This window comes from Crinia signifera, chromosome 1, assembly GCF_055691185.1.
Source record: "Crinia signifera chromosome 1, ASM5569118v1, whole genome shotgun sequence".
In the NCBI taxonomy this organism is placed as follows: domain Eukaryota; kingdom Metazoa; phylum Chordata; class Amphibia; order Anura; family Myobatrachidae; genus Crinia; species Crinia signifera.
This window is the reverse complement of record NC_139217.1, coordinates 858216-882435: the sequence shown is the minus strand read 5'-3', so window position 1 is coordinate 882435 and position 24220 is coordinate 858216. Positions and strand designations below refer to the sequence as shown.

Below are 24220 nucleotides of genomic sequence, written 5' to 3'. Positions count from 1 at the left end.
AATCTCTTGAAACACCTGTGGATTCAACGCCCATTCTCACTCGAGAAGTGCTTCTCTGCTCAAGAAGTCTGCTTCCACATTCCGCACTTCTGGAATGAACACTGCAGACAAGGCCGGAACATTCTGTTCTGCCCAACTCAGGATTTATGACACTTCCTACATCGCCATCCTGCTGCGAGTGCCTCCTTGATGATTTAAGTATGCTACCGTCATAGCATTGTCTGACTGGATTCTTATAGGTAGACCCTTTAACCTGTTCTCCGCTTGAGATAAGGTTTTCCCACCTGCTCGAAGTTCCAAAATATTGTTAGGAAGAGGCCCTGAAGCTTCAATTCCAGAACAACAGCTCCCCAGCCATTCAGGTTGGCATCTGTGGTCACCACCAGCCAGTCTGCAGAGACCGACCCCACTGAAGGGTGTCTACGTCTGTCCACCATTTCAGTGAGGACCTGGTTTCCGATGTCAGTTTGACTGTCTCTGATTTCATGGTCTCTGGGTTTCCCGACCAACCAGTTAGAACATTCCATTGACAAGCTCGAGAATGGAACCTGGAGTACTGTAGCGTCTCGAATGTCACCACCCTCTTGCCCAGTAAATTCAGACATCTCCAAACCGATGGATCTGGTAATTCCAATATTGATGTCACCAGTAGACAAATGTCCCTGGCCTTTGACTTTTGGAGAAACACTCGATGTAAATGAGTGTCCATTAGAACTCCCAGGACTGAATCCTTTGTGATGGTACCAGGTGCGACTTTAAAAATTCAGCACCCAGCCGTGATTCTGTAAAAACAGAGTGGCCTCTGCTAAATCTTGTCGTAACTTTTCTGCCGCCTCTTCTTTGAACAGCAAGTCGTCCAAATAGGGAATAACTATTATCCCCTTTTTTCTGAGGGCTGCCGCCATAACAGAAGTGATCTTTGTGAACACCCTCGGGGCCGTAGCCAGACCAAAGTGCAAACCTTGAAACTGGTAATGCAAGTCTCCAATTGCAATAACTTAGGAGAGACTGATGCTCTCTGTAAATAGCCACATGTAGGTATGTGTCCTGGATATCCATTGACGCCCCAAAAAATTTCTTGGTCCAGGCTCAAAACAACTGACCTCCGGGATTCCATACTTGAAAAGGATCTAGGAGTCCAAATAGACAGCAAACTAGGATGTAGTGCCCATTGTAATGTAGCTACAAAAAAGGCCAACAAAATTCTGGCATGTATTAAGAGGGGAATGGAAACTAGGGACTCAAGGGTAATTATGCCACTATATAAAGCATTGGTGAGACCTCACCTAGAGTACGGAGTACAGTTCTGGGCCCCACACTATAAAAAGGACATCATAGAATTAGAAAAAGTCCAAAGGCGAGCAACAAAGCTTATTAGGGGAATGGAGAATTTAAGCTATGGGGAGAGATTAAGCAATTTGGGACTATTTACATTAGAAAAGAGACGTTTAAGGGGGGACATGCTCAACATGTACAAGTATATTAAGGGCCAATATAAGGAACTGTCACGCACCCTCTTTTCTACTAGAAAGGAATCTAGGACGCGAGGGCATGAGTATAGATTAGAAGAAAAAAGATTTCATTCAGCTAGTAGGAAGAATTTCTTTACGGTCAGAACAGTCAAACTCTGGAACTCTCTTCCCAGAGAGGTGGTAACGGCTGGCTCATTAAATGCGTTCAAGGCAAAGTTGGACAAACATTTACTGGAGAAAAATATTCATGGGTACAAATAAGAAATATAATTTGTCTGTAAAATACCAGAACCTACCAAATCAGCAATGGATATCTATACCAGGTTGAACTAGATGGACGCAAGTCTTTTTTCAGCCTTACCTACGATGTAACTATGTAACTATGATTCAACTTTTAAATGGTCCACCCATAAGTGGATATTTAACGACTTCAAATTCAGAATGAGTCTGAAGGATCCATCTGGTTTTGGTACTAAGAAAGGAATGGAATAGAAGCCCCTCTTTTTCTCTTCCCGATGACCCGGGACCACCACTCCTTTTTCCCAAAGAGACTGGGCAGCCCCTAATAGAGCTGTCCTGAGTCGAGACTCTTTTGGAAGCAGTGTGGCTAGAAACCTATTTGGTGGTAAGCCACTGAAATTTATTTTGTATCTTTGAGAGACAACGTCCAGGACCCAAGGGTCCCTTTTCACCCAGGCCCAGGAATCTCAAAACTGCAGGAGGTGACCCCCCCATATGAGGACAGATAGGGGAGTCTCCTGGCAGTCATACTGAGGACTTTTCCTCACCCTTGGTACTCTGATTCTTATTGAACATACCAAAACAGGACTTTGGGACATTCCCTTTTCCCGGGTGAGATTTGTCCTCTGTAAGATTGTCCTTAAAATGATGCACCTCCTCTAAGGGAGGGACGAAAGGACGGCCAAAAAGCCGACAATCTTGAGGACTGCATAACTGATGGGGCAGGGAGAAAGGTACTCCCCCCCCCCCTCCCCCCCCCCCCCCCCCCCCCTCATGGCCTGCTTAATAATATCCTCCAGTTCGGAACCAAATAATAGGTTCCCATTAAAGGCTAAGGCTTCTAAAGCCTTTTTTGGACTCATTGTCTGCTTCCCAGGCTTTAAGCCACAGAACTCTCCTGGCATTCACAGATGCAGCCGAGACTTTTGAAGCCAATTTGAGTGCTTCTAGGACTATTCAGCTGCTGCTTTTAACTTTTCAGCTAGCGCTAAGTCCCCAAAGCTGGAATGAACCATGATACATAAGGCATCTGCCCATACAATATGGCTTTAGATACCCATGCAGAAGCAATAAGAGGTCTGAGAGTAAACCCCACACTATCAAAAATTGCTTTTAGGTTCCCCTCAAGTTTCTTTTAAACGGGGCCTTTGAATGCATCACCTCCTTGAACAGGAAGCACCGTAGCTTTAGATAACCTGGCTACCGGTGCATCCACTAAGTGGACCTTTTCCCAGAGAGCCACATGCTCTTCAGGCAAGGGATATAAACTTAAAGACCTTTTACGTATCTGTAGTCTCTATATCGGGCGTTTTCCAAACCCTTACCAGTAAATCCTGTAACCCTTCATCTGCAGGAAAGGTAATAGCATCTCTGCGCTGCGTTTTAAACACTCCCTCCAAAGGGGTTTTGTCTTCATCAGACAAGCTTAAAGCTTGTTTTACTGCAATGATTAAGTCCTCTACCCCGGGGACCGATATATCATCATCATTGTCACCCTGATCCCAGGGCACATCATGACTGCACTCCCCTTCCTCACCTGAATCTCCAGGCCTAGAAGTACATGAATAAGACTGTTTAGGTGATACATCACTATCAAACTTATCCAGCAGTGCATTATCTGTTGATACCTTTTGCAGTATCCTGCATTACCCGCAGTAAACCTGGCTCTCTGTCTTTTTAAGTTAAAGGAAAAGAGCCAGGGAAATGTTGGGAAGATGATCTAGGTGACTGAGAAGTGACCCAACCATCTTTCTGCTTGCCCAACAACTGCACTAAGACAGTAACCGACCTGCCATGGGCTATAACCCATACAAGTTCTGTCTGCTGTGTCCCCTGAGTTTCAACACCCAAGGGCCTCACAGCTGCGCAAGCAGAGCACAAATCCCCTTGTGTCTATTGGTCAGAGGTTAATTGAAGTGCACAATTACTGCACGCGCAGGAGTTAAGGGCTCCCTCCCCCATGATCACAGACTGCTCTTCTGTCATGATGATAAATCACACAGTGCAAAATGTCAGGCGAAAGTACCAAAATCAATATAATGCAGTACTTATCTGTCTGTGCGCTCCAGATGCCATCTCCAGAACGTAGGGGGTAGCGCAGCCCAGGAGAATCAATCACGCAGCCAGATACAGCGTTTCAGCTCCACAGCCAGCGTCCCCCAAAATGGCGCCAAGCAGAGTGAGGGAAGGGACCATCTGTCCCTGTCACAGCGGGGTCTGTGGATCTTTGCCAACTACCCCCTTTAGCCGCGCCCACTGTAGATTCTCCTATTCCTTGTGCCTTCCCTTGCAATGGGAATCGCCATTAGGCCCTGTAGCAAGCTGTCTTTTCGGTGGAAGAGCTCAGCTTGCAAAACCCCATGTAAAATGGCCGCCGCCATAACGGAGTGCCCATCCCCCATGATCCCCACCTGTGTGGAGCCGGTTCAGGGACACTCCGGGGCCCAGACAGTCTCTTAAAAGAGACCGAAAGCGCCGCAGAGAGAGAGCAAACAGCGTCTCCTCCGCCCCTCCTCCTCCGCTTCTGACCGCCCCTGCTGCGCTGGCAGTGTGATGATTCCATGAGAATCCTCAGCACTGCGCCCTAACTAATAAGTGTAAAATTAATAAAATAAAAAACACCTATCTATCTCTAATCTTCGGCTGCGCAGCACCCTCTTCAGAATAGCACCCACTCCGGTGGGCACCTAACACGAACTGAGGATTCTGGGATGTGATGGGAGGAGCCTACCTCTCTGAAAGCTTTAGGATAGGTGCCTGACTCCTGCGGACCCTCCTACATCCCAATGTTGAGCTGTGTCACCAGGACCATATCAAAGAAAGGGATATGAACGGTAAGTTCTTACAAAAAATCCCCTTGTTCCACAGCATTGTACAGAGAATAGTGAACATTCACACAGTAGTGTCCGTTATTCAGATTACACCACACAGTATTAACATTACACCACACAGTAGTGTCCGTTATTCACATTACACCACACAGTAGTGTCCGTTATTCACATTACACCACACAGTAGTGTCACCAGGACCATTGAAAGAGAAATGTGTGCGCTTCAATTAACTGCGCTATATAAATAACTGGTAATAAATAAATAATGTGACCACGCCCCTTACTCATGAAACCATGGACCTACATTTACATGTGCACCTTGTGCGAGCAATGTCCCTGGTTTTCGACAATTCCTTTTTTTTTCACAGGGTACCAACAAGTCTAATTCCGGCCCTGGGGTGAAGCGTAGAGAAGGTAGTGTGGGTGATGGAAAGTATGTAGCATACCCACCTTGCCTGAAGCTGGAGTCTATAGTCTGATCGGAGGGGAAGCCATTGAAGAAAGCCTTGCCGCTGAGATCGATGAGCTGGTGGAGCCGGAGCTTCCGGCAGTAGATGGAGGCAGCCTCTGGCTCCAGCGCAATCAGGAGCTGATCCGGGTTTTCTGGAGACACCAGACCGGCCTGGGAAGGATAATGTCACAGAGTGAGGGAGATTATTATACATACACATGACCTCTATACATGGCTCCATATATCAGTATGTATGCAGATGAACAGGACAAGGGTCGCCCCACAGGCAGAACCAGGCCTGTTATCTCAGGACAATCCACTGCATGGTTCTGAGATGGGAGTATGGACTCACCCCTCCAATAGCCTCTCTTACACTTGGCCACTCTCCCAGTTTTCTGGGCAGTCCCCTGGTCTACACAAAACAGGTCCATACAAGTTTATGGGTGTCATTGTATATGTTCAACCATTACCACAATATTTAATTCCAATGTTTTACAGTCCAATATGTTATGTTGTCTCATTACTGACAATGACGGTGACGGTGGAAGCGGCAGGCGGAACCAGCTACAATGATGCTGTATATACCGAGGATACCAGCCTTGGGGCCCATAGAGGCCTCATCTAACATTAGCTATCACCCTCTCGGGGCAGGAGGGAGCGGGGGACTGATGATGGTGATCACCCCCGTATGTTATGTTGTCTCATTACTGACAATGACGGTGACGGTGGAAGCGGCAGGCGGAACCAGCTACAATGGTGCTGTATATACTGAGGATCCAGCCTTGGGGCCCATAGAGGCCTCATCTAACATTAGCTATCACCCTCTCGGGGCAGGAGGGAGCGGGGGACTGATGATGGTGATCACCCCCGTATGTTATGTTGTCTCATTACTGACAATGACGGTGACGGTGGAAGCGGCAGGCGGAACCAGCTACAATGGTGCTGTATATACTGAGGATCCAGCCTTGGGGCCCATAGAGGCCTCATCTAACATTAGCTATCACCCTCTCGGGGCAGGAGGGAGCGGGGGACTGATGATGGTGATCACCCCCGTATGTTATGTTGTCTCATTACTGACAATGACGGTGACGGTGGAAGCGGCAGGCGGAACCAGCTACAATGGTGCTGTATATACCGAGGATACCAGCCTTGGGGCCCATAGAGGCCTCATCTAACATTAGCTATCACCCTCTCGGGGCAGGAGGGAGCGGGGGACTGATGATGGTGATCACCCCCGTATGTTATGTTGTCTCATTACTGAAAATGACGGTGACGGTGGAAGCGGCAGGCGGAACCAGCTACAATGGTGCTGTATATACTGAGGATCCAGCCTTGGGGCCCATAGAGGCCTCATCTAACATTAGCTATCACCCTCTCGGGGCAGGAGGGAGCGGGGGACTGATGATGGTGATCACCCCCGTATGTTATGTTGTATCATTACTGACAATGACAGTGGCGGTGGAAGCGGCAGGCGGAACCAGCTACAATGGTGCTGTATATACTGAGGATCCAGCCTTGGGGCCCATAGAGGCCTCATCTAACATTAGCTATCACCCTCTCGGGGCAGGAGGGAGCGGTGGACTGATGATGGTGATCACCCCCGTATGTTATGTTGTCTCATTACTGACAATGACGGTGACGGTGGAAGCGGCAGGCGGAACCAGCTACAATGGTGCTGCATATACTGAGGATACCAGCCTTGGGGCCCATAGAGGCCTCATCTAACATTAGCTATCACCCCTAGGGGCAGGAGGGAGCGGTGGACTGATGATGGTGATCACCCCCGTATGTTATGTTGTCTCATTACTGACAATGACGGTGGGGCGGAACCAGCTACAATGGTGCTGTATATACTGAGGATACCAGCCTTGGGGCCCATAGAGGCCTCATCTAACATTAGCTATCACCCTCTCGGGGCAGGAGGGAGCGGGGGACTGATGATGGTGATCACCCCCGTATGTTATGTTGTCTCATTACTGACGGTGACGGTGGAAGCGGCAGGCGGAACCAGCTACAATGGTGCTGTATATACTGAGGATACCAGCCTTGGGGCCCATAGAGGCCTCATCTAACATTAGCTATCACCCTCTCGGGGCAGGAGGGAGCGGTGGACTGATGATGGTGATCACCCCCGTATGTTATATTGTCTCATTACTGACAATGACGGTGGAAGCGGCAGGCGGAACCAGCTACAATGGTGCTGTATATACTGAGGATACCAGCCTTGGGGCCCATAGAGGCTTCATCTAACATTAGCTATCACCCTCTCGGGGCAGGAGGGAGCGGGGGACTGATGATGGTGATCACCCCCGTATGTTATATTGTCTCATTACTGACAATGACGGTGACGGTGGAAGCGGCAGGCGGAACCAGCTACAATGGTGCTGTATATATTGAGGATACCAGCCTTGGGGCCCATAGAGGCCACATCTAACATTAGCTATCACCCCTCGGGGTAGGAGGGAGCGGGGGACTGATGATGGTGATCACCCCCGTATGTTATGTTGTCTCATTACTGACAATGACGGTGGAGGCGGCAGGCGGAACCAGCTACAATGGTGCTGTATATATTGAGGATACCAGCCTTGGGGCCCATAGAAGCCACATCTAACATTAGCTATCACCCCTCGGGGTAGGAGGGAGCGGAAGACTGATGATGGTGATAACCCCCGTATGTTATATTGTCTCATTACTGACAATTAAGGTGGAAGCGGCAGGCGGAACCAGCTACAATGGTGCTGTATATATTGAGGATACCAGCCTTGGGGCCCATAGAGGCCTCATCTAACATTAGCTATCACCCTCTCGGGGCAGGAGGGAGCGGGGGACTGATGATGGTGATCACCCCCGTATGTTATATTGTCTCATTACTGACAATGACGGTGGAAGCGGCAGGCGGAACCAGCTACAATGGTGCTGTATATACTGAGGATCCAGCCTTGGGGCCCATAGAGGCCTCATCTAACATTAGCTATCACCCTCTCGGGGCAGGAGGGAGCGGGGGACTGATGATGGTGATCACCCCCGTATGTTATATTGTCTCATTACTGACAATGACGGTGACGGTGGAAGCGGCAGGCGGAACCAGCTACAATGGTGCTGTATATACTGAGGATACCAGCCTTGGGGCCCACAGAGGCCTCATCTAACATTAGCTATCACCCTCTCAGGGCAGGAGGGAGCGGGGGACTGATGATGGTGATCACCCCCGTATGTTATGTTGTCTCATTACTGACAGTGACGGTGGAAGCGGCAGGAGGAACCAGCTACAATGGTGCTGTATATACTGAGGATACCAGCCTTGGGGCCCATAGAGGCCTCATCTAACATTAGCTATCACCCTCTCGGGGCAGGAGGGAGCGGGGGACTGATGATGGTGATCACCCCCGTATGTTATGTTGTCTCATTACTGACAATGGCGGTGGAGGCGGCAGGCGGAACCAGCTACAATGGTGCTGCATATACTGAGGATACCAGCCTTGGGGCCCATAGAGGCCTCATCTAACATTAGCTATCACCCCTAGGGGCAGGAGGGAGCGGTGGACTGATGATGGTGATCACCCCCGTATGTTATGTTGTCTCATTACTGACAATGACGGTGGGGCGGAACCAGCTACAATGGTGCTGTATATACTGAGGATACCAGCCTTGGGGCCCATAGAGGCCTCATCTAACATTAGCTATCACCCTCTCGGGGCAGGAGGGAGCGGGGGACTGATGATGGTGATCACCCCCGTATGTTATGTTGTCTCATTACTGACAATGACGGTGACGGTGGAAGCGGCAGGCGGAACCAGCTACAATGGTGCTGTATATACTGAGGATACCAGCCTTGGGGCCCATAGAGGCCTCATCTAACATTAGCTATCACCCTCTCGGGGCAGGAGGGAGCGGTGGACTGATGATGGTGATCACCCCCGTATGTTATATTGTCTCATTACTGACAATGACGGTGGAAGCGGCAGGCGGAACCAGCTACAATGGTGCTGTATATACTGAGGATACCAGCCTTGGGGCCCATAGAGGCTTCATCTAACATTAGCTATCACCCTCTCGGGGCAGGAGGGAGCGGGGGACTGATGATGGTGATCACCCCCGTATGTTATATTGTCTCATTACTGACAATGACGGTGACGGTGGAAGCGGCAGGCGGAACCAGCTACAATGGTGCTGTATATATTGAGGATACCAGCCTTGGGGCCCATAGAGGCCTCATCTAACATTAGCTATCACCCCTCGGGGTAGGAGGGAGCGGGGGACTGATGATGGTGATCACCCCCGTATGTTATGTTGTCTTATTACTGACAATGACGGTGGAGGCGGCAGGCGGAACCAGCTACAATGGTGCTGTATATATTGAGGATACCAGCCTTGGGGCCCATAGAGGCCACATCTAACATTAGCTATCACCCCTCGGGGTAGGAGGGAGCGGAGGACTGATGATGGTGATCACCCCCGTATGTTATATTGTCTCATTACTGACAATGACGGTGGAAGCGGCAGGCGGAACCAGCTACAATGGTGCTGTATATATTGAGGATACCAGCCTTGGGGCCCATAGAGGCCTCATCTAACATTAGCTATCACCCTCTCGGGGCAGGAGGGAGCGGGGGACTGATGATGGTGATCACCCCCGTATGTTATATTGTCTCATTACTGACAATGACGGTGGAAGCGGCAGGCGGAACCAGCTACAATAGTGCTGTATATACTGAGGATCCAGCCTTGGGGCCCATAGAGGCCTCATCTAACATTAGCTATCACCCTCTCGGGGCAGGAGGGAGCGGGGGACTGATGATGGTGATCACCCCCGTATGTTATATTGTCTCATTACTGACAATGACGGTGACGGTGGAAGCGGCAGGCGGAACCAGCTACAATGGTGCTGTATATACTGAGGATACCAGCCTTGGGGCCCACAGAGGCCTCATCTAACATTAGCTATCACCCTCTCAGGGCAGGAGGGAGCGGGGGACTGATGATGGTGATCACCCCCGTATGTTATGTTGTCTCATTACTGACAGTGACGGTGGAAGCGGCAGGAGGAACCAGCTACAATGGTGCTGTATATACTGAGGATACCAGCCTTGGGGCCCATAGAGGCCTCATCTAACATTAGCTATCACCCTCTCGGGGCAGGAGGGAGCGGGGGACTGATGATGGTGATCACACCCATATGTTATGTTGTCTCATTACTGACAATGGCGGTGGAGGCGGCAGGCGGAACCAGCTACAATGGTGCTGTATATACTGAGGATCCCAGCCTTGGGGCCCATAGAGGCCTCATCTAACATTAGCTATCACCCTCTCGGGGCAGGAGGGAGCGGGGGACTGATGATGGTGATCACCCTCGTATGTTATGTTGTCTCATTACTGACAATGACGGTGACGGTGCAAGCGGCAGGCGGAACCAGCTACAATGGTGCTGTATATACTGAGGATACCAGCCTTGGGGCCCATAGAGGCTTCATCTAACATTAGCTATCACCCTCTCGGGGCAGGAGGGAGCGGTGGACTGATGATGGTGATCACCCCCGTATGTTATGTTGTCTCATTACTGACAATGACGGTGACGATGGGGCGGAACCAGCTACAATGGTGCTGCATATACTGAGGATACCAGCCTTGGGGCCCATAGAGGCCTCATCTAACATTAGCTATCACCCCTAGGGGCAGGAGGGAGCGGTGGACTGATGATGGTGATCACCCCCGTATGTTATGTTGTCTCATTACTGACAATGACGGAGGGGCGGAACCAGCTACAATGGTGCTGTATATATTGAGGATACCAGCCTTGGGGCCCATAGAGGCCTCATCTAACATTAGCTATCACCCTCTAGGGGCAGGAGGGAGCGGGGGACTGATGATGGTGATCACCCCTGTATGTTATGTTGTCTCATTACTGACAATGACGGTGGAAGCGGCAGGCGGAACCAGCTACAATGGTGCTGTATATATTGAGGATACCAGCCTTGGGGCCCATAGAGGCCACATCAAACATTAGCTATCACCCCTCGGGGTAGGAGGGAGCGGGGGACTGATGATGGTTATCACCCCCGTATGTTATGTTGTCTCATTACTGACAATGACGGTGGAAGCGGCAGGCGGAACCAGCTACAATGGTGCTGTATATACTGAGGATACAGCCTTGGGGCCCATAGAGGCCTCATCTAACATTAGCTATCACCCTCTCGGGGCAGGAGGGAGCGGGGGACTGATGATGGTGATCACCCCCGTATGTTATGTTGTCTCATTACTGACAATGACGGTGGGGCGGAACCATCTACAATGGTGCTGTATATACTGAGGATACCAGCCTTGGGGCCCATAGAGGCCTCATATAACATTAGCTATCACCCTCTCGGGGCAGGAGGGAGCGGGGGACTGATGATGGTGATCACCCCGTATGTTATGTTGTCTCATTACTGACGGTGACGGTGGAGGCGGCAGGCGGAACCAGCTACAATGGTGCTGTATATACTGAGGATACCAGCCTTGGGGCCCATAGAGGCCTCATCTAACATTAGCTAACACCCTCTCGGGGCAGGAGGGAGCGGGGGACTGATGATGGTGATCACCCCCGTATGTTATGTTGTCTCATTACTGACAATGACGGTGGAAGCGGCAGGCGGAACCAGCTACAATTGTGCTGTATATACTGAGGATCCAGCCTTGGGGCCCATAGAGGCCTCATCTAACATTAGCTATCACCCTCTCGGGGCAGGAGGGAGCGGGGGACTGATGATGGTGATCACCCCCGTATGTTATGTTGTCTCATTACTGACAATGACGGTGACGGTGGAAGCGGCAGGCGGAACCAGCTACAATGGTGCTGTGTATACTGAGGATACCAGCCTTGGGGCCCACAGAGGCCTCATCTAACATTAGCTATCACCCTCTCAGGGCAGGAGGGAGCGGGGGACTGATGATGGTGATCACCCCCGTATGTTATGTTGTCTCATTACTGACAATGACGGTGACGGTGGAAGCGGCAGGAGGAACCAGCTACAATGGTGCTGTATATACTGAGGATACCAGCCTTGGGGCCCATAGAGGCCTCATCTAACATTAGCTATCACCCTCTCGGGGCAGGAGGGAGCGGGGGACTGATGACGGTGATCACCCCCGTATGTTATGTTGTCTCATTACTGACAATGACGGTGACGGTGGAAGCGGCAGGAGGAACCAGCTACAATGGTGCTGTGTATACTGAGGATCCCAGCCTTGGGGCCCATAGAGGCCTCATCTAACATTAGCTATCACCCTCTCAGGGCAGGAGGGAGCGGGGGACTGATGATGGTGATCACCCCCGTATGTTATGTTGTCTCATTACTGACAGTGACGGTGGAAGCGGCAGGCGGAACCAGCTACAATGGTGCTGTATATACTGAGGATACCAGCCTTGGGGCCCATAGAGGCCTCATCTAACATTAGCTATCACCCCTCGGGGCAGGAGGGAACGGGGGACTGATGATGGTGATCACCCCCGTATGTTATGTTGTCTCATTACTGACAGTGACGGTGACGGTGGGGCGGAACCAGCTACAATGGTGCTGTATATACTGAGGATACCAGCCTTGGGGCCCATAGAGGCCTCATCTAACATTAGCTATCACCCCTCGGGGCAGGAGGGAGCGGGGGACTGATGATGGTGATCACCCCCGTATGTTATGTTGTCTCATTACTGACAATGACAATGACGGTGGAAGCGGCAGGCGGAACCAGCTACAATGGTGCTGTATATACTGAGGATACGAGCCTTGGGGCCCACAGAGGCCTCATCTAACATTAGCTATCACCCTCTCGGGGCAGGAGGGAGAGGGGGACTGATGATGGTGATCACCCCCGTATGTTATGTTGTCTCATTAATGACAATGACGGTGACGGTGGAAGCGGCAGGCGGAACCAGCTACAATGGTGCTGTGTATACTGAGGATACCAGCCTTGGGGCCCATAGAGGCCTCATCTAACATTAGCTATCACCCCTCGGGGCAGGAGGGAGCGGGGGACTGATGATGGTGATCACCCCCGTATGTTATATTGTCTCATTACTGACAATGGCGGTGGAAGCGGCAGGTGGAACCAGCTACAATGGTGCTGTATATACTGAGGATACCAGCCTTGGGGCCCATAGAGGCCTCATCTAACATTAGCTATCACCCTCTCGGGGCAGGAGGGAGCGGGGGACTGATGATGGTGATCACCCCCGTATGTTATATTGTCTCATTACTGACAATGGCGGTGGAAGCGGCAGGCGGAACCAGCTACAATGGTGCTGTATACACTGAGGATACCAGCCTTGGGGCCCATAGAGGCCTCATTTAACAGTAGCTATCACCCCTCGGGGCAGGAGGGAGCGGGGGACTGATGATGGTGATCACCCCCGTATGTTATATTGTCTCATTACTGACAATGACGGTGACGATGGGGCGGAACCAGCTACAATGGTGCTGTATATACTGAGGATACCAGCCTTGGGGCCCATAGAGGCCTCATCTAACATTAGCTATCACCCTCTCGGGGCAGGAGGGAGCGGGGGACTGATGATGGTGATCACCCCCGTATGTTATGTTGTCTCATTACTGACAATGACGGTGGAAGCTGCAGGAGGAACCAGCTACAATGGTGCTGTGTATACTGAGGATACCAGCCTCGGGGCCCATAGAGGCCTCATCTAACATTAGCTATCACCCTCTCGGGGCAGGAGGGAGCGGGGGACTGATGACGGTGATCACCCCCGTATGTTATTTTGTCTCATTACTGACAATGACGGTGACGGTGGAAGCGGCAGGCGGAACCAGCTACAATGGTGCTGTATATACTGAGGATACCAGCCTTGGGGCCCACAGAGGCCTCATCTAACATTAGCTATCACCCTCTCAGGGCAGGAGGGAGCGGGGGACTGATGATGGTGATCACCCCCGTATGTTATATTGTCTCATTACTGACAATGACGGTGACGATGGGGCGGAACCAGCTACAATGGTGCTGTATATACTGAGGATCCCAGCCTTGGGGCCCATAGAGGCCTCATCTAACATTAGCTATCACCCTCTCGGGGCAGGAGGGAGCGGGGGACTGATGATGGTGATCACCCCCGTATGTTATGTTGTCTCATTAATGACAATGACGGTGACGGTGGAAGCGTCAGGCGGAACCAGCTACAATGGTGCTGTATATACTGAGGATCCCAGCCTTGGGGCCCACAGAGGCCTCATCTAACATTAGCTATCACCCTCTCGGGGCAGGAGGGAGCGGAGGACTGATGATGGTGATCACCCCGTATGTTATGTTGTCTCATTACTGACAATGACGGTGGAAGCGGCAGGAGGAACCAGCTACAATGGTGCTGTGTATACTGAGGACACCAGCCTCGGGGCCCATAGAGGCCTCATCTAACATTAGCTATCACCCTCTCGGGGCAGGAGGGAGCGGGGGACTGATGACGGTGATCACCCCCGTATGTTATTTTGTCTCATTACTGACAATGACGGTGACGGTGGAAGCGGCAGGCGGAACCAGCTACAATGGTGCTGTATATACTGAGGATACCAGCCTTGGGGCCCACAGAGGCCTCATCTAACATTAGCTATCACCCTCTCAGGGCAGGAGGGAGCGGGGGACTGATGATGGTGATCACCCCCGTATGTTATATTGTCTCATTACTGACAATGACGGTGACGATGGGGCGGAACCAGCTACAATGGTGCTGTATATACTGAGGATCCCAGCCTTGGGGCCCATAGAGGCCTCATCTAACATTAGCTATCACCCTCTCGGGGCAGGAGGGAGCGGGGGACTGATGATGGTGATCACCCCCGTATGTTATGTTGTCTCATTAATGACAATGACGGTGACGGTGGAAGCGTCAGGCGGAACCAGCTACAATGGTGCTGTATATACTGAGGATCCCAGCATTGGGGCCCACAGAGGCCTCATCTAACATTAGCTATCACCCTCTCGGGGCAGGAGGGAGCGGGGGACTGATGATGGTGATCACCCCCGTATGTTATATTGTCTCATTACTGACAATGGCGGTGGAAGCGGCAGGCGGAACCAGCTACAATGGTGCTGTATATACTGAGGATACCAGCCTTGGGGCCCACAGAGGCCTCATCTAACATTAGCTATCACCCTCTCGGGGCAGGAGGGAGCGGAGGACTGATGATGGTGATCACCCCCGTATGTTATGTTGTCTCATTACTGACAATGACGGTGACGGTGGAAGCGGCAGGAGGAACCAGCTACAATGGTGCTGTATATACTGAGGATACCAGCCTTGGGGCCCACAGAGGCCTCATCTAACATTAGCTATCACCCTCTCGGGGCAGGAGGGAGCGGAGGACTGATGATGGTGATCACCCCCGTATGTTATGTTGTCTCATTAATGACAATGACGGTGACGGTGGAAGCGGCAGGCGGAACCAGCTACAATGGTGCTGTGTATACTGAGGATACCAGCCTTGGGGCCCATAGAGGCCTCATCTAACATTAGCTATCACCCTCTCGGGGCAGGAGGGAGCGGAGGACTGATGATGGTGATCACCCCCGTATGTTATATTGTCTCATTACTGACAATGACGGTGGAAGCGGCAGGCGGAACCAGCTACAATGGTGCTGTGTATACTGAGGATACCAGCCTTGGGGCCCATAGAGGCCTCATCTAACATTAGCTATCACCCTCTCGGGGCAGGAGGGAGCGGGGGACTGATGATGGTGATCACCCCCGTATGTTATGTTGTCTCATTAATGACAATGACGGTGACGGTGGAAGCGTAAGGCGGAACCAGCTACAATGGTGCTGCATATACTTAGGATACCAGCCTTGGGGCCCATAGAGGCTTCATCTAACATTAGCTATCACCCCTCGGGGCAGGAGGGAGCGGGGGACTGATGATGGTGATCACCCCCGTATGTTATATTGTCTCATTACTGACAATGACAATGACGGTGGAAGCGTCAGGTGGAACCAGCTACAATGGTGCTGTATATACTGAGGATACCAGCCTTGGGGCCCATAGAGGCCTCATCTAGCATTAGCTATCACCCTCTCGGGGCAGGAGGGAGCGGGGGACTGATGATGGTGATCACCCCCGTATGTTATATTGTCTCATTACTGACAATGGCGGTGGAAGCGGCAGGCGGAACCAGCTACAATGGTGCTGTATATACTGAGGATACCAGCCTTGGGGCCCATAGAGGCCTCATCTAACATTAGCTATCACCCTCTCGGGGCAGGAGGGAGCGGGGGACTGATGATGGTGATCACCCCGTATGTTATGTTGTCTCATTACTGACAATGACGGTGGAAGCGGCAGGCGGAACCAGCTACAATGGTGCTGCATATACTGAGGATACCAGCCTTGGGGCCCATAGAGGCTTCATCTAACATTAGCTATCACCCCTCGGGGCAGGAGGGAGCGGGGGACTGATGATGGTGATCACCCCCGTATGTTATGTTGTCTCATTACTGACGGTGACGGTGACGGTGGAAGCGTCAGGCGGAGCGTTTTACCAAGTACGCGGCTTCTCTCATGAACTGCTTGGCCGGCTGCTTCCAAATGGCAGGAACTGTGATCACCCACCGGATGGCTTCGTTCTCATCCAAAGATGGGCACTGGTCCCTAAGTTCCTGTACAGGAGACATGGTCCTCCATTATTTATCAGCTCTGTATAATGCACAATTCATTGTATTATAGGTTACAAATAAAGGATAGTAAACATCAGCGGCATATACCTGGCTAACATTCTAGACATCTGAATCATTTCAGGTACACACATGGGGGGGCTTCCAGGTGCCCACAATCCCTTTGTAGAGCAGCAAGTGTGTTTATTATATGAAGAAACCTTATCAATCATGAGAGACAGGGTTGATTGTCCCTTGTGAAAGAGAGTAAAGGAGGTATTCAATGTCGGGTGCTGTTTCTGACAAGTGAAATAGGGGCCCCCGCCTATACAATGCTGCAGTTTCTGACAGGGGAAATAGCGGCCCCCGCCTATACAATGCTGCTGTTTCCGACAGGAGAAATAGTGGCCCCCGCCTATACAATGCTGCAGTTTCTGACAGGGGACATAGCGGCCCCCGCCTATACAATGCTTCTGTTTCCGACAGGGGAAATAGTGGCACCCGCCTATACAATGCTGTTGTTTCTGACAGGGGAAATAGCACCCCCGCCTATACAATGCTTCTGTTTCCGACAGGGGAAATAGTGGCACCCGCCTATACAATGCTGTTGTTTCTGACAGGGGAAATAACGCCCCTGCCTATACAATGCTGCAGTTTCTGACAGGGGAAATAGCGGCCCCCGCCTATACAATGCTGCTGTTTCCGACAGGAGAAATAGTGGCCCCCGCCTATACAATGCTGCAGTTTCTGACAGGGGAAATAGCGGCCCCCGCCTATACAATGCTGCTGTTTCCGACAGGGGAAATAGCGGCCCCCGCCTATACAATGCTGCTGTTTCTGACAGGGGAAATAGCGGCCCCCGCCTATACAATGCTGCTGTTTCTGACAGGGGAAATAGCGACCCCCACCTATACAATGCTGCTGTTTCTGACAGGAGAAATAGGGGCCCCCGCCTATACAATGCTGCTGTTTCCGACAGGGGAAATAGCGGCCCCCGCCTATACAATGCTGCTGTTTCTGACAGGAGAAATAGTGGCCCCCGCCTATACAATGCTGCCGTTTCTGGCAGGTGAAATAGCGGCCCCCGCCTATGCATTGCTGCTGTTTCTGACAGGGGAAATAGCAGCCCCCGCCTATAGAATGCTGCCGTTTCCGACAGGGGAAATAGCGGCCCCCGCCTATACAATGATGCTGTTTCTGACAGGGGAAATAGCGGCCCCCGCCTATACAATGCTGCTGTTTCTGACAGGGGAAATAGCGGCCCCCGCCTATACAATGCTGCTGTTTCTGACAGGGGAAATAGTGGCTCCCGCCTATACATTGCTGCTGTTTCTGACAGGGGAAATAGTGGCCCCCGCCTATACAATGCTGCCGTTTCTGGCAGGTGAAATAGCGGCCCCCGCCTATGCATTGCTGCTGTTTCTGACAGGGGAAATAGCAGCCCCCGCCTATAGAATGCTGCCGTTTCCGACAGGGGAAATAGCGGCCCCCGCCTATACAATGCTGCCGTTTCTGGCAGGTGAAATAGCGGCCCCCGCTTATGCATTGCTGCTGTTTCTGACAGGGGAAATAGCAGCCCCCGCCTATAGAATGCTGCCGTTTCCGACAGGGGAAATAGCGGCCCCCGCCTATACAATGATGCTGTTTCTGACAGGGGAAATAGCGGCCCCCGCCTATACAATGCTGCTGTTTCTGACAGGGGAAATAGCGGCCCCCGCCTATACAATGCTGCTGTTTCTGACAGGGGAAATAGTGGCTCCCGCCTATACATTGCTGCTGTTTCTGACAGGGGAAATAGCGGCCCCCGCCTATACAATGCTGCTGTTTCTGACAAGTGAAATAGGGGCCCCCGCCTATACAATGCTGCTGTTTCTGACAGGGGAAATAGCGGCCCCCGCCTATACAATGCTGCCGTTTCTGGCAGGGGAAATAGAGGCCCCCGCCTATACATTGCTGCTGTTTCTGACAGGTGAAATAGCGGCCCCCGCCTATACAATGCTGCTGTTTCCGACAGGTGAACTAGTGGCTCCCGCCTATAAAATGCTGCTGTTTCCGACAGGTGAAATAGCGGCCCCCGCCTATACAATGCTGCCGTTTCTGGCAGGTGAAATAGCGGCACCCGCCTATACAATGCTGCTGTTTCCGATAGGTGAAATAGCGGCCCCCGCCTATACAATGCTGCTGTTTCTGACAGGGGAACTAGTGGCCCCCGCCTATACAATGCTGCCGTTTCTGGCAGGTGAAATAGCGGCCCCCGCCTATACAATGCTGCTGTTTCTGACAGGGGAAATAGCGGCCCCCGCCTATACAATGCTGCCGTTTCCGACAGGGGAAATAGCGGCCCCCGCCTATACAATGCTGCTGTTTCTGACAGAGGAAATAGCGGCCCCCGCCTATACAATGCTGCCGTTTCCGACAGGGGAAATAGCGGCCCCCGCCTATACAATGCTGCTGTTTCTGACAGGGGAAATAGCGGCCCCCGCCTATACAATGCTGCTGTTTCTGACAGGGGAAATAGCGGCCCCGCCTATACAATGCTGCTGTTTCTGACAGGGGAAATAGCGCCCCCCGCCTATACAATGCTGCTGTTTCCGACAGGGGAAATAGCGGCCCCCGCCTATACAATGCTGCTGTTTCTGACAGGGGAAATAGTGGCCCCCACCTATACAATGCTGCTGTTTCCGACAGGGGAAATAGTGGCCCCCGCCTATACAATGCTGCTGTTTCCGACAGGGGAAATAGCGGCCCCCGCCTATATAATGCTGCAGTTTCCGACAGGAGAAATAGTGGCCCCCGCCTATACAATGCTGCTGTTTCCGACAGGTGAACTAGTGGCTCCCGCCTATACAATGCTGCTGTTTCTGGCAGGTGAAATAGCGGCCCCCGCCTATACAATGCTGCTGTTTCCGACAGGTGAAATAGCGGCCCCCGCCTATACAATGCTGCTGTTTCTGACAGGGGAACTAGTGGCCCCCGCCTATACAATGCTGCCGTTTCTGGCAGGTGAAATAGCGGCCCCGCCTATACAATGCTGCTGTTTCTGACAGGGGAAATAGCGGCCCCCGCCTATACAATGCTGCCGTTTCCGACAGGGGAAATAGCGGCCCCCGCCTATACAATGCTGCTGTTTCTGACAGGGGAAATAGCGGCCCCCGCCTATACAATGCTGCCGTTTCCGACAGGGGAATCAGCGGCCCCCGCCTATACAATGCTGCTGTTTCTGACAGGGGAAATAGCGGCCCCCGCCTATACAATGCTGCTGTTTCTGACAGGGGAAATAGCGGCCCCGCCTATACAATGCTGCTGTTTCTGACAGGGGAAATAGCGACCCCCGCCTATACAATGCTGCTGTTTCCGACAGGGGAACTAGTAGCCCCCGCCTATACAATGCTGCTGTTTCTGACAGGGGAAATAGCGGACCCCGCCTATACAATGCTGCCGTTTCCGACAGGGGAAATAGCGGCCCCCGCCTATACAATGCTGCTGTTTCTGACAGGGGAAATAGCAGCCCCCGCCTATACAATGCTGCCGTTTCCGACAGGGGAAATAGCGGCCCCCGCCTATACAATGCTGCTGTTTCTGACAGGGGAAATAGCGGCCCCACCTATACAATGCTGCTGTTTCTGACAGGGGAAATAGCGGCCCCGCCTATACAATGCTGCTGTTTCCGACAGGAGAACTAGTGGCCCCGCCTATACAATGCTGCAGTTTCTGACAGGGGAAATAGCGGCCCCCGCCTATACAATGCTGCAGTTTCTGACAGGGGAAATAGTGGCCCCCGCCTATACAATGCTGCTGTTTCTGACAGGTGAAATAGCGGCCCCACCTATACAATGCTGCTGTTTCTGACAGGGGAAATAGCGGCCCCGCCTATACAATGCTGCTGTTTCCGACAGGAGAACTAGTGGCCCCGCCTATACAATGCTGCAGTTTCTGACAGGGGAAATAGCGGCCCCCGCCTATACAATGCTGCAGTTTCTGACAGGGGAAATAGTGGCCCCCGCCTATACAATGCTGCTGTTTCTGACAGGGGAAATAGTGTCCCCCGCCTATACAATGCTGCTGTTTCCGACAGGGGAAATAGTGGCCCCCGCCTATACAATGCTGCTGTTTCTGACAGGGGAACTAGTGGCCCCCGCCTATACAATGCTGCAGTTTCTGACAGGGGAAATATCGGCCCCCGCCTATACAATGCTGCTGTTTCTGACAGGGGAAATAGTGGCCCCCGCCTATACAATGCTGCAGTTTCTGACAGGGGAAATAGTGGCCCCCGCCTATACAATGCTGCTGTTTCTGACAGGGGAAATAGTGGCCCCCGTCTATACAATGCTGCTGTTTCCGACAGGGGAAATAGTGGCCCCCGCCTATACAATGCTGCTGTTTCTGAAAGGGGAAGTAGTGGCCCCCGCCTATACAATGCTGCTGTTTCCGACAGGGGAAATAGTGGCCCCCGCCTATTCAATGCTGCTGTTTCCGACTGGAGAAATACCGGCCCCCGCCTATACAATGCTGCTGTTTCCGACAGGAGAAATAGTGGCCCCCGCCTATATAATGCTGCAGTTTACGACAGGAGAAATAGTGGCCCGCGCCTATACAATGCTGCTGTTTCCGACAGGGGAAATAGCGGCCCCCGCCTATACAATGCTGCTGTTTCTGACAGGGGAAATAGCGGCCCCCGCCTATACAATGCTGCTGTTTCCGACAGGGGAAATAATGGCCCCCGCCTATACAATGCTGCCGTTTCCGACAGGGGAAATAGCGGCCCCCGCCTATACAATGCTGCTGTTTCTGACAGGGGAAATAGCGGCCCCCGCCTATACAATGCTGCCGTTTCCGACAGGAGAAATAGCGGCCCCCGCCTATACACTGCTGCTGTTTCCGACAGGGGAAATAGCGGCCCCCGTCTATACAATGCTGCTGTTTCTGACAGGGGAAATAGCGGCCCCCGCCTATACAATGCTGCTGTTTCCGACAGGGGAAATAGTGGCCCCCGCCTATACAATGCTGCTGTTTCTGACAGGGGAAATAGCGCCCCCCGCCTATACAATGCTGCTGTTTCCGACAGGGGAAATAGTGGCCCCCGCCTATACAATGCTGCTGTTTCTGACAGGGGAAATAGCGCCCCCCGCCTATACAATGCTGCTGTTTCTGACAGGAGAAATAGCGACCCCCGCCTATACAATGCTGCTGTTTCCAACAGGGGAAATAGGGGCCCCCGCCTATACAATGCTGCAGTTTCTGACAGGGGAAATAGTGGCCCCCGCCTATACAATGCTGCTGTTTCTGACAGGGGAAATAGTTTCCCCCGCCTATACAATGCTGCTGTTTCTGACAGGGGAAATAGTGGCCCCCGCCTATACAATGCTGCTGTTTCTGACAGGGGAACTAGTGGCCCCCGCCTATACAATGCTGCAGTTTCTGACAGGGGAAATATCGGCCCCCGCCTATACAATGCTGCAGTTTCTGACAGGGGAAGTAGTGGCCCCCGCCTATACAATGCTGCCGTTTCTGACAGGGGAATTAGTGTCCCCCGCCTATACAATGCTGCTGTTTCTGACAGGGGAAATAGTGGCCCCCGCCTATACAATGCTGCTGTTTCCGACAGGGGAAATAGTGGCCCCCGCCTATACAATGCTGCTGTTTCTGACAGGGGAAATAGTGGCCCCCGCCTATACAATGCTGCTGTTTCCGACAGGGGAAATAGTGGCCCCTGCCTATTCAATGCTGCTGTTTCCGACTGGAGAAATACCGGCCCCCGCCTATACAATGCTGCCGTTTCCGACAGGGGAAATAGCGGCCCCCGCCTATACAATGCTGCTGTTTCTGACAGGGGAAATAGCGGCCCCCGCCTATACAATGCTGCCGTTTCCGACAGGAGAAATAGCGGCCCCCGCCTATACAATGCTGCCGTTTCTGACAAGTGAAATAGCTGCCCCCGCCTATACATTGCTGCTGTTTCCGACAGGGGAACTAGTGGCCCCCCGCCTATACACTGCTGCTGTTTCTGACAGGGGAAATAGAGGCCCCCGCCTATACAATGCTGCTGTTTCTGACAGGGGAAATAGCGACCCCCGCCTATACAATGCTACTGTTTCCGACAGGGGAAATAGTGGCCCCCGCCTATACAATGCTGCTGTTTCTGACAGGGGAAATAGTGGCCCCCGCCTATACAATGCTGCTGTTTCCGACAGGAGAAATACCGGCCCTGCCTATACAATGCTGCTGTTTCCGACAGGGGAAATAGCGGCCCCCGCCTATACAATGCTGCTGTTTCCGACAGGAGAAATAGTGGCCCCCGCCTATACAATGCTGCCGTTTCTGGCAGGTGAAATAGCGGCCCCCGCCTACACAATGCTGCTGTTTCCGACTGGGGAAATAGTGGCCCCCGCCTATACAATGCTGCCGTTTCTGGCAGGTGAAATAGCGGCCCCCGCCTATACAATGCTGCTGTTTCCGACCGGAGAAATAGTGGCCCCCGCCTATACAATGCTGCTGTTTCCGACAGGGGAAATAGTGGCCCCCGCCTATACAATGCTGCTGTTTCCGACAGGGGAAATAGTGGCCCCTGCCTATTCAATGCTGCTGTTTCCGACAGGAGAAATACCGGCCCCCGCCTATACAATGCTGCCGTTTCCGACAGGGGAAATAGCGGCCCCCGCCTATACAATGCTGCTGTTTCTGACAGGGGAAATAGCGGCCCCCGCCTATACAATGCTGCCGTTTCCGACAGGAGAAATAGCGGCCCCCGCCTATACAATGCTGCCGTTTCTGACAAGTGAAATAGCGGCCCCCGCCTATACATTGCTGCTGTTTCCGACAGGGGAACTAGTGGCCCCCGCCTATACACTGCTGCTGTTTCGTACAGGGGAAATAGAGGCCCCCGCCTATACAATGCTGCTGTTTCTGACAGGGGAAATAGCGACCCCCGCCTATACAATGCTGCTGTTTCCGACAGGGGAAATAGTGGCCCCCGCCTATACAATGCTGCTATTTCTGACAGGGGAAATAGTGGCCCCCGCCTATACAATGCTGCTGTTTCCGACAGGAGAAATACCGACCCCGCCTATACAATGCTGCTGTTTCCGACAGGGGAAATATCGGCCCCCGCCTATACAATGCTGCAGTTTCTGACAGGGGAAGTAGTGGCCCCCGCCTATACCATGGGTCTTCAACCTGTGGCCCTCCAGATGTTGTGAAACTACATGTTCCAACATGCATTGCCACATTTTTTCCTATACGAGCATGCCAAAAAACCTCGGGGCATGCTGGGACATGTAGTTCCACAACATCTGGAGGGCCACAGGTTGAAGACCCATGGCCTATACAATGCTGCCGTTTCTGACAGGGGAAATAGTGTCCCCCGCCTATACAATGCTGCTGTTTCTGACAGGGGAAATAGTGTCCCCCGCCTATACAATGCTGCTGTTTCTGACAGGGGAAATAGTGGCCCCCGCCTATACAATGCTGCTATTTCTGACAGGGGAAATAGTGGCCCCCGCCTATACAATGCTGCTGTTTCCGACAGGAGAAATACCGGCCCCGCCTATACAATGCTGCTGTTTCCGACAGGGGAAATATCGGCCCCCGCCTATACAATGCTG

At 52.3% G+C, this 24220-nt stretch overlaps 1 protein-coding gene across 2 annotated transcripts in view; it reads right to left on the bottom strand.

Annotated features, from left to right (window-relative positions):
- The window catches only part of HSPA12B (heat shock protein family A (Hsp70) member 12B), a 233325-nt gene that overhangs the window by 79571 nt on the left and 129534 nt on the right, over positions 1-24220 (bottom strand). For both annotated transcript variants that reach the window (XM_083156289.1, XM_083157094.1), the window contains exons 7-8: positions 16509-16625; positions 4993-5164 (exon numbers count right to left, since the gene is read on the bottom strand). In XM_083156289.1, the coding sequence (XP_083012415.1) occupies positions 4993-5164; positions 16509-16625 (289 nt within the window). The remainder of the gene's footprint in view (positions 1-4992; positions 5165-16508; positions 16626-24220) is intronic.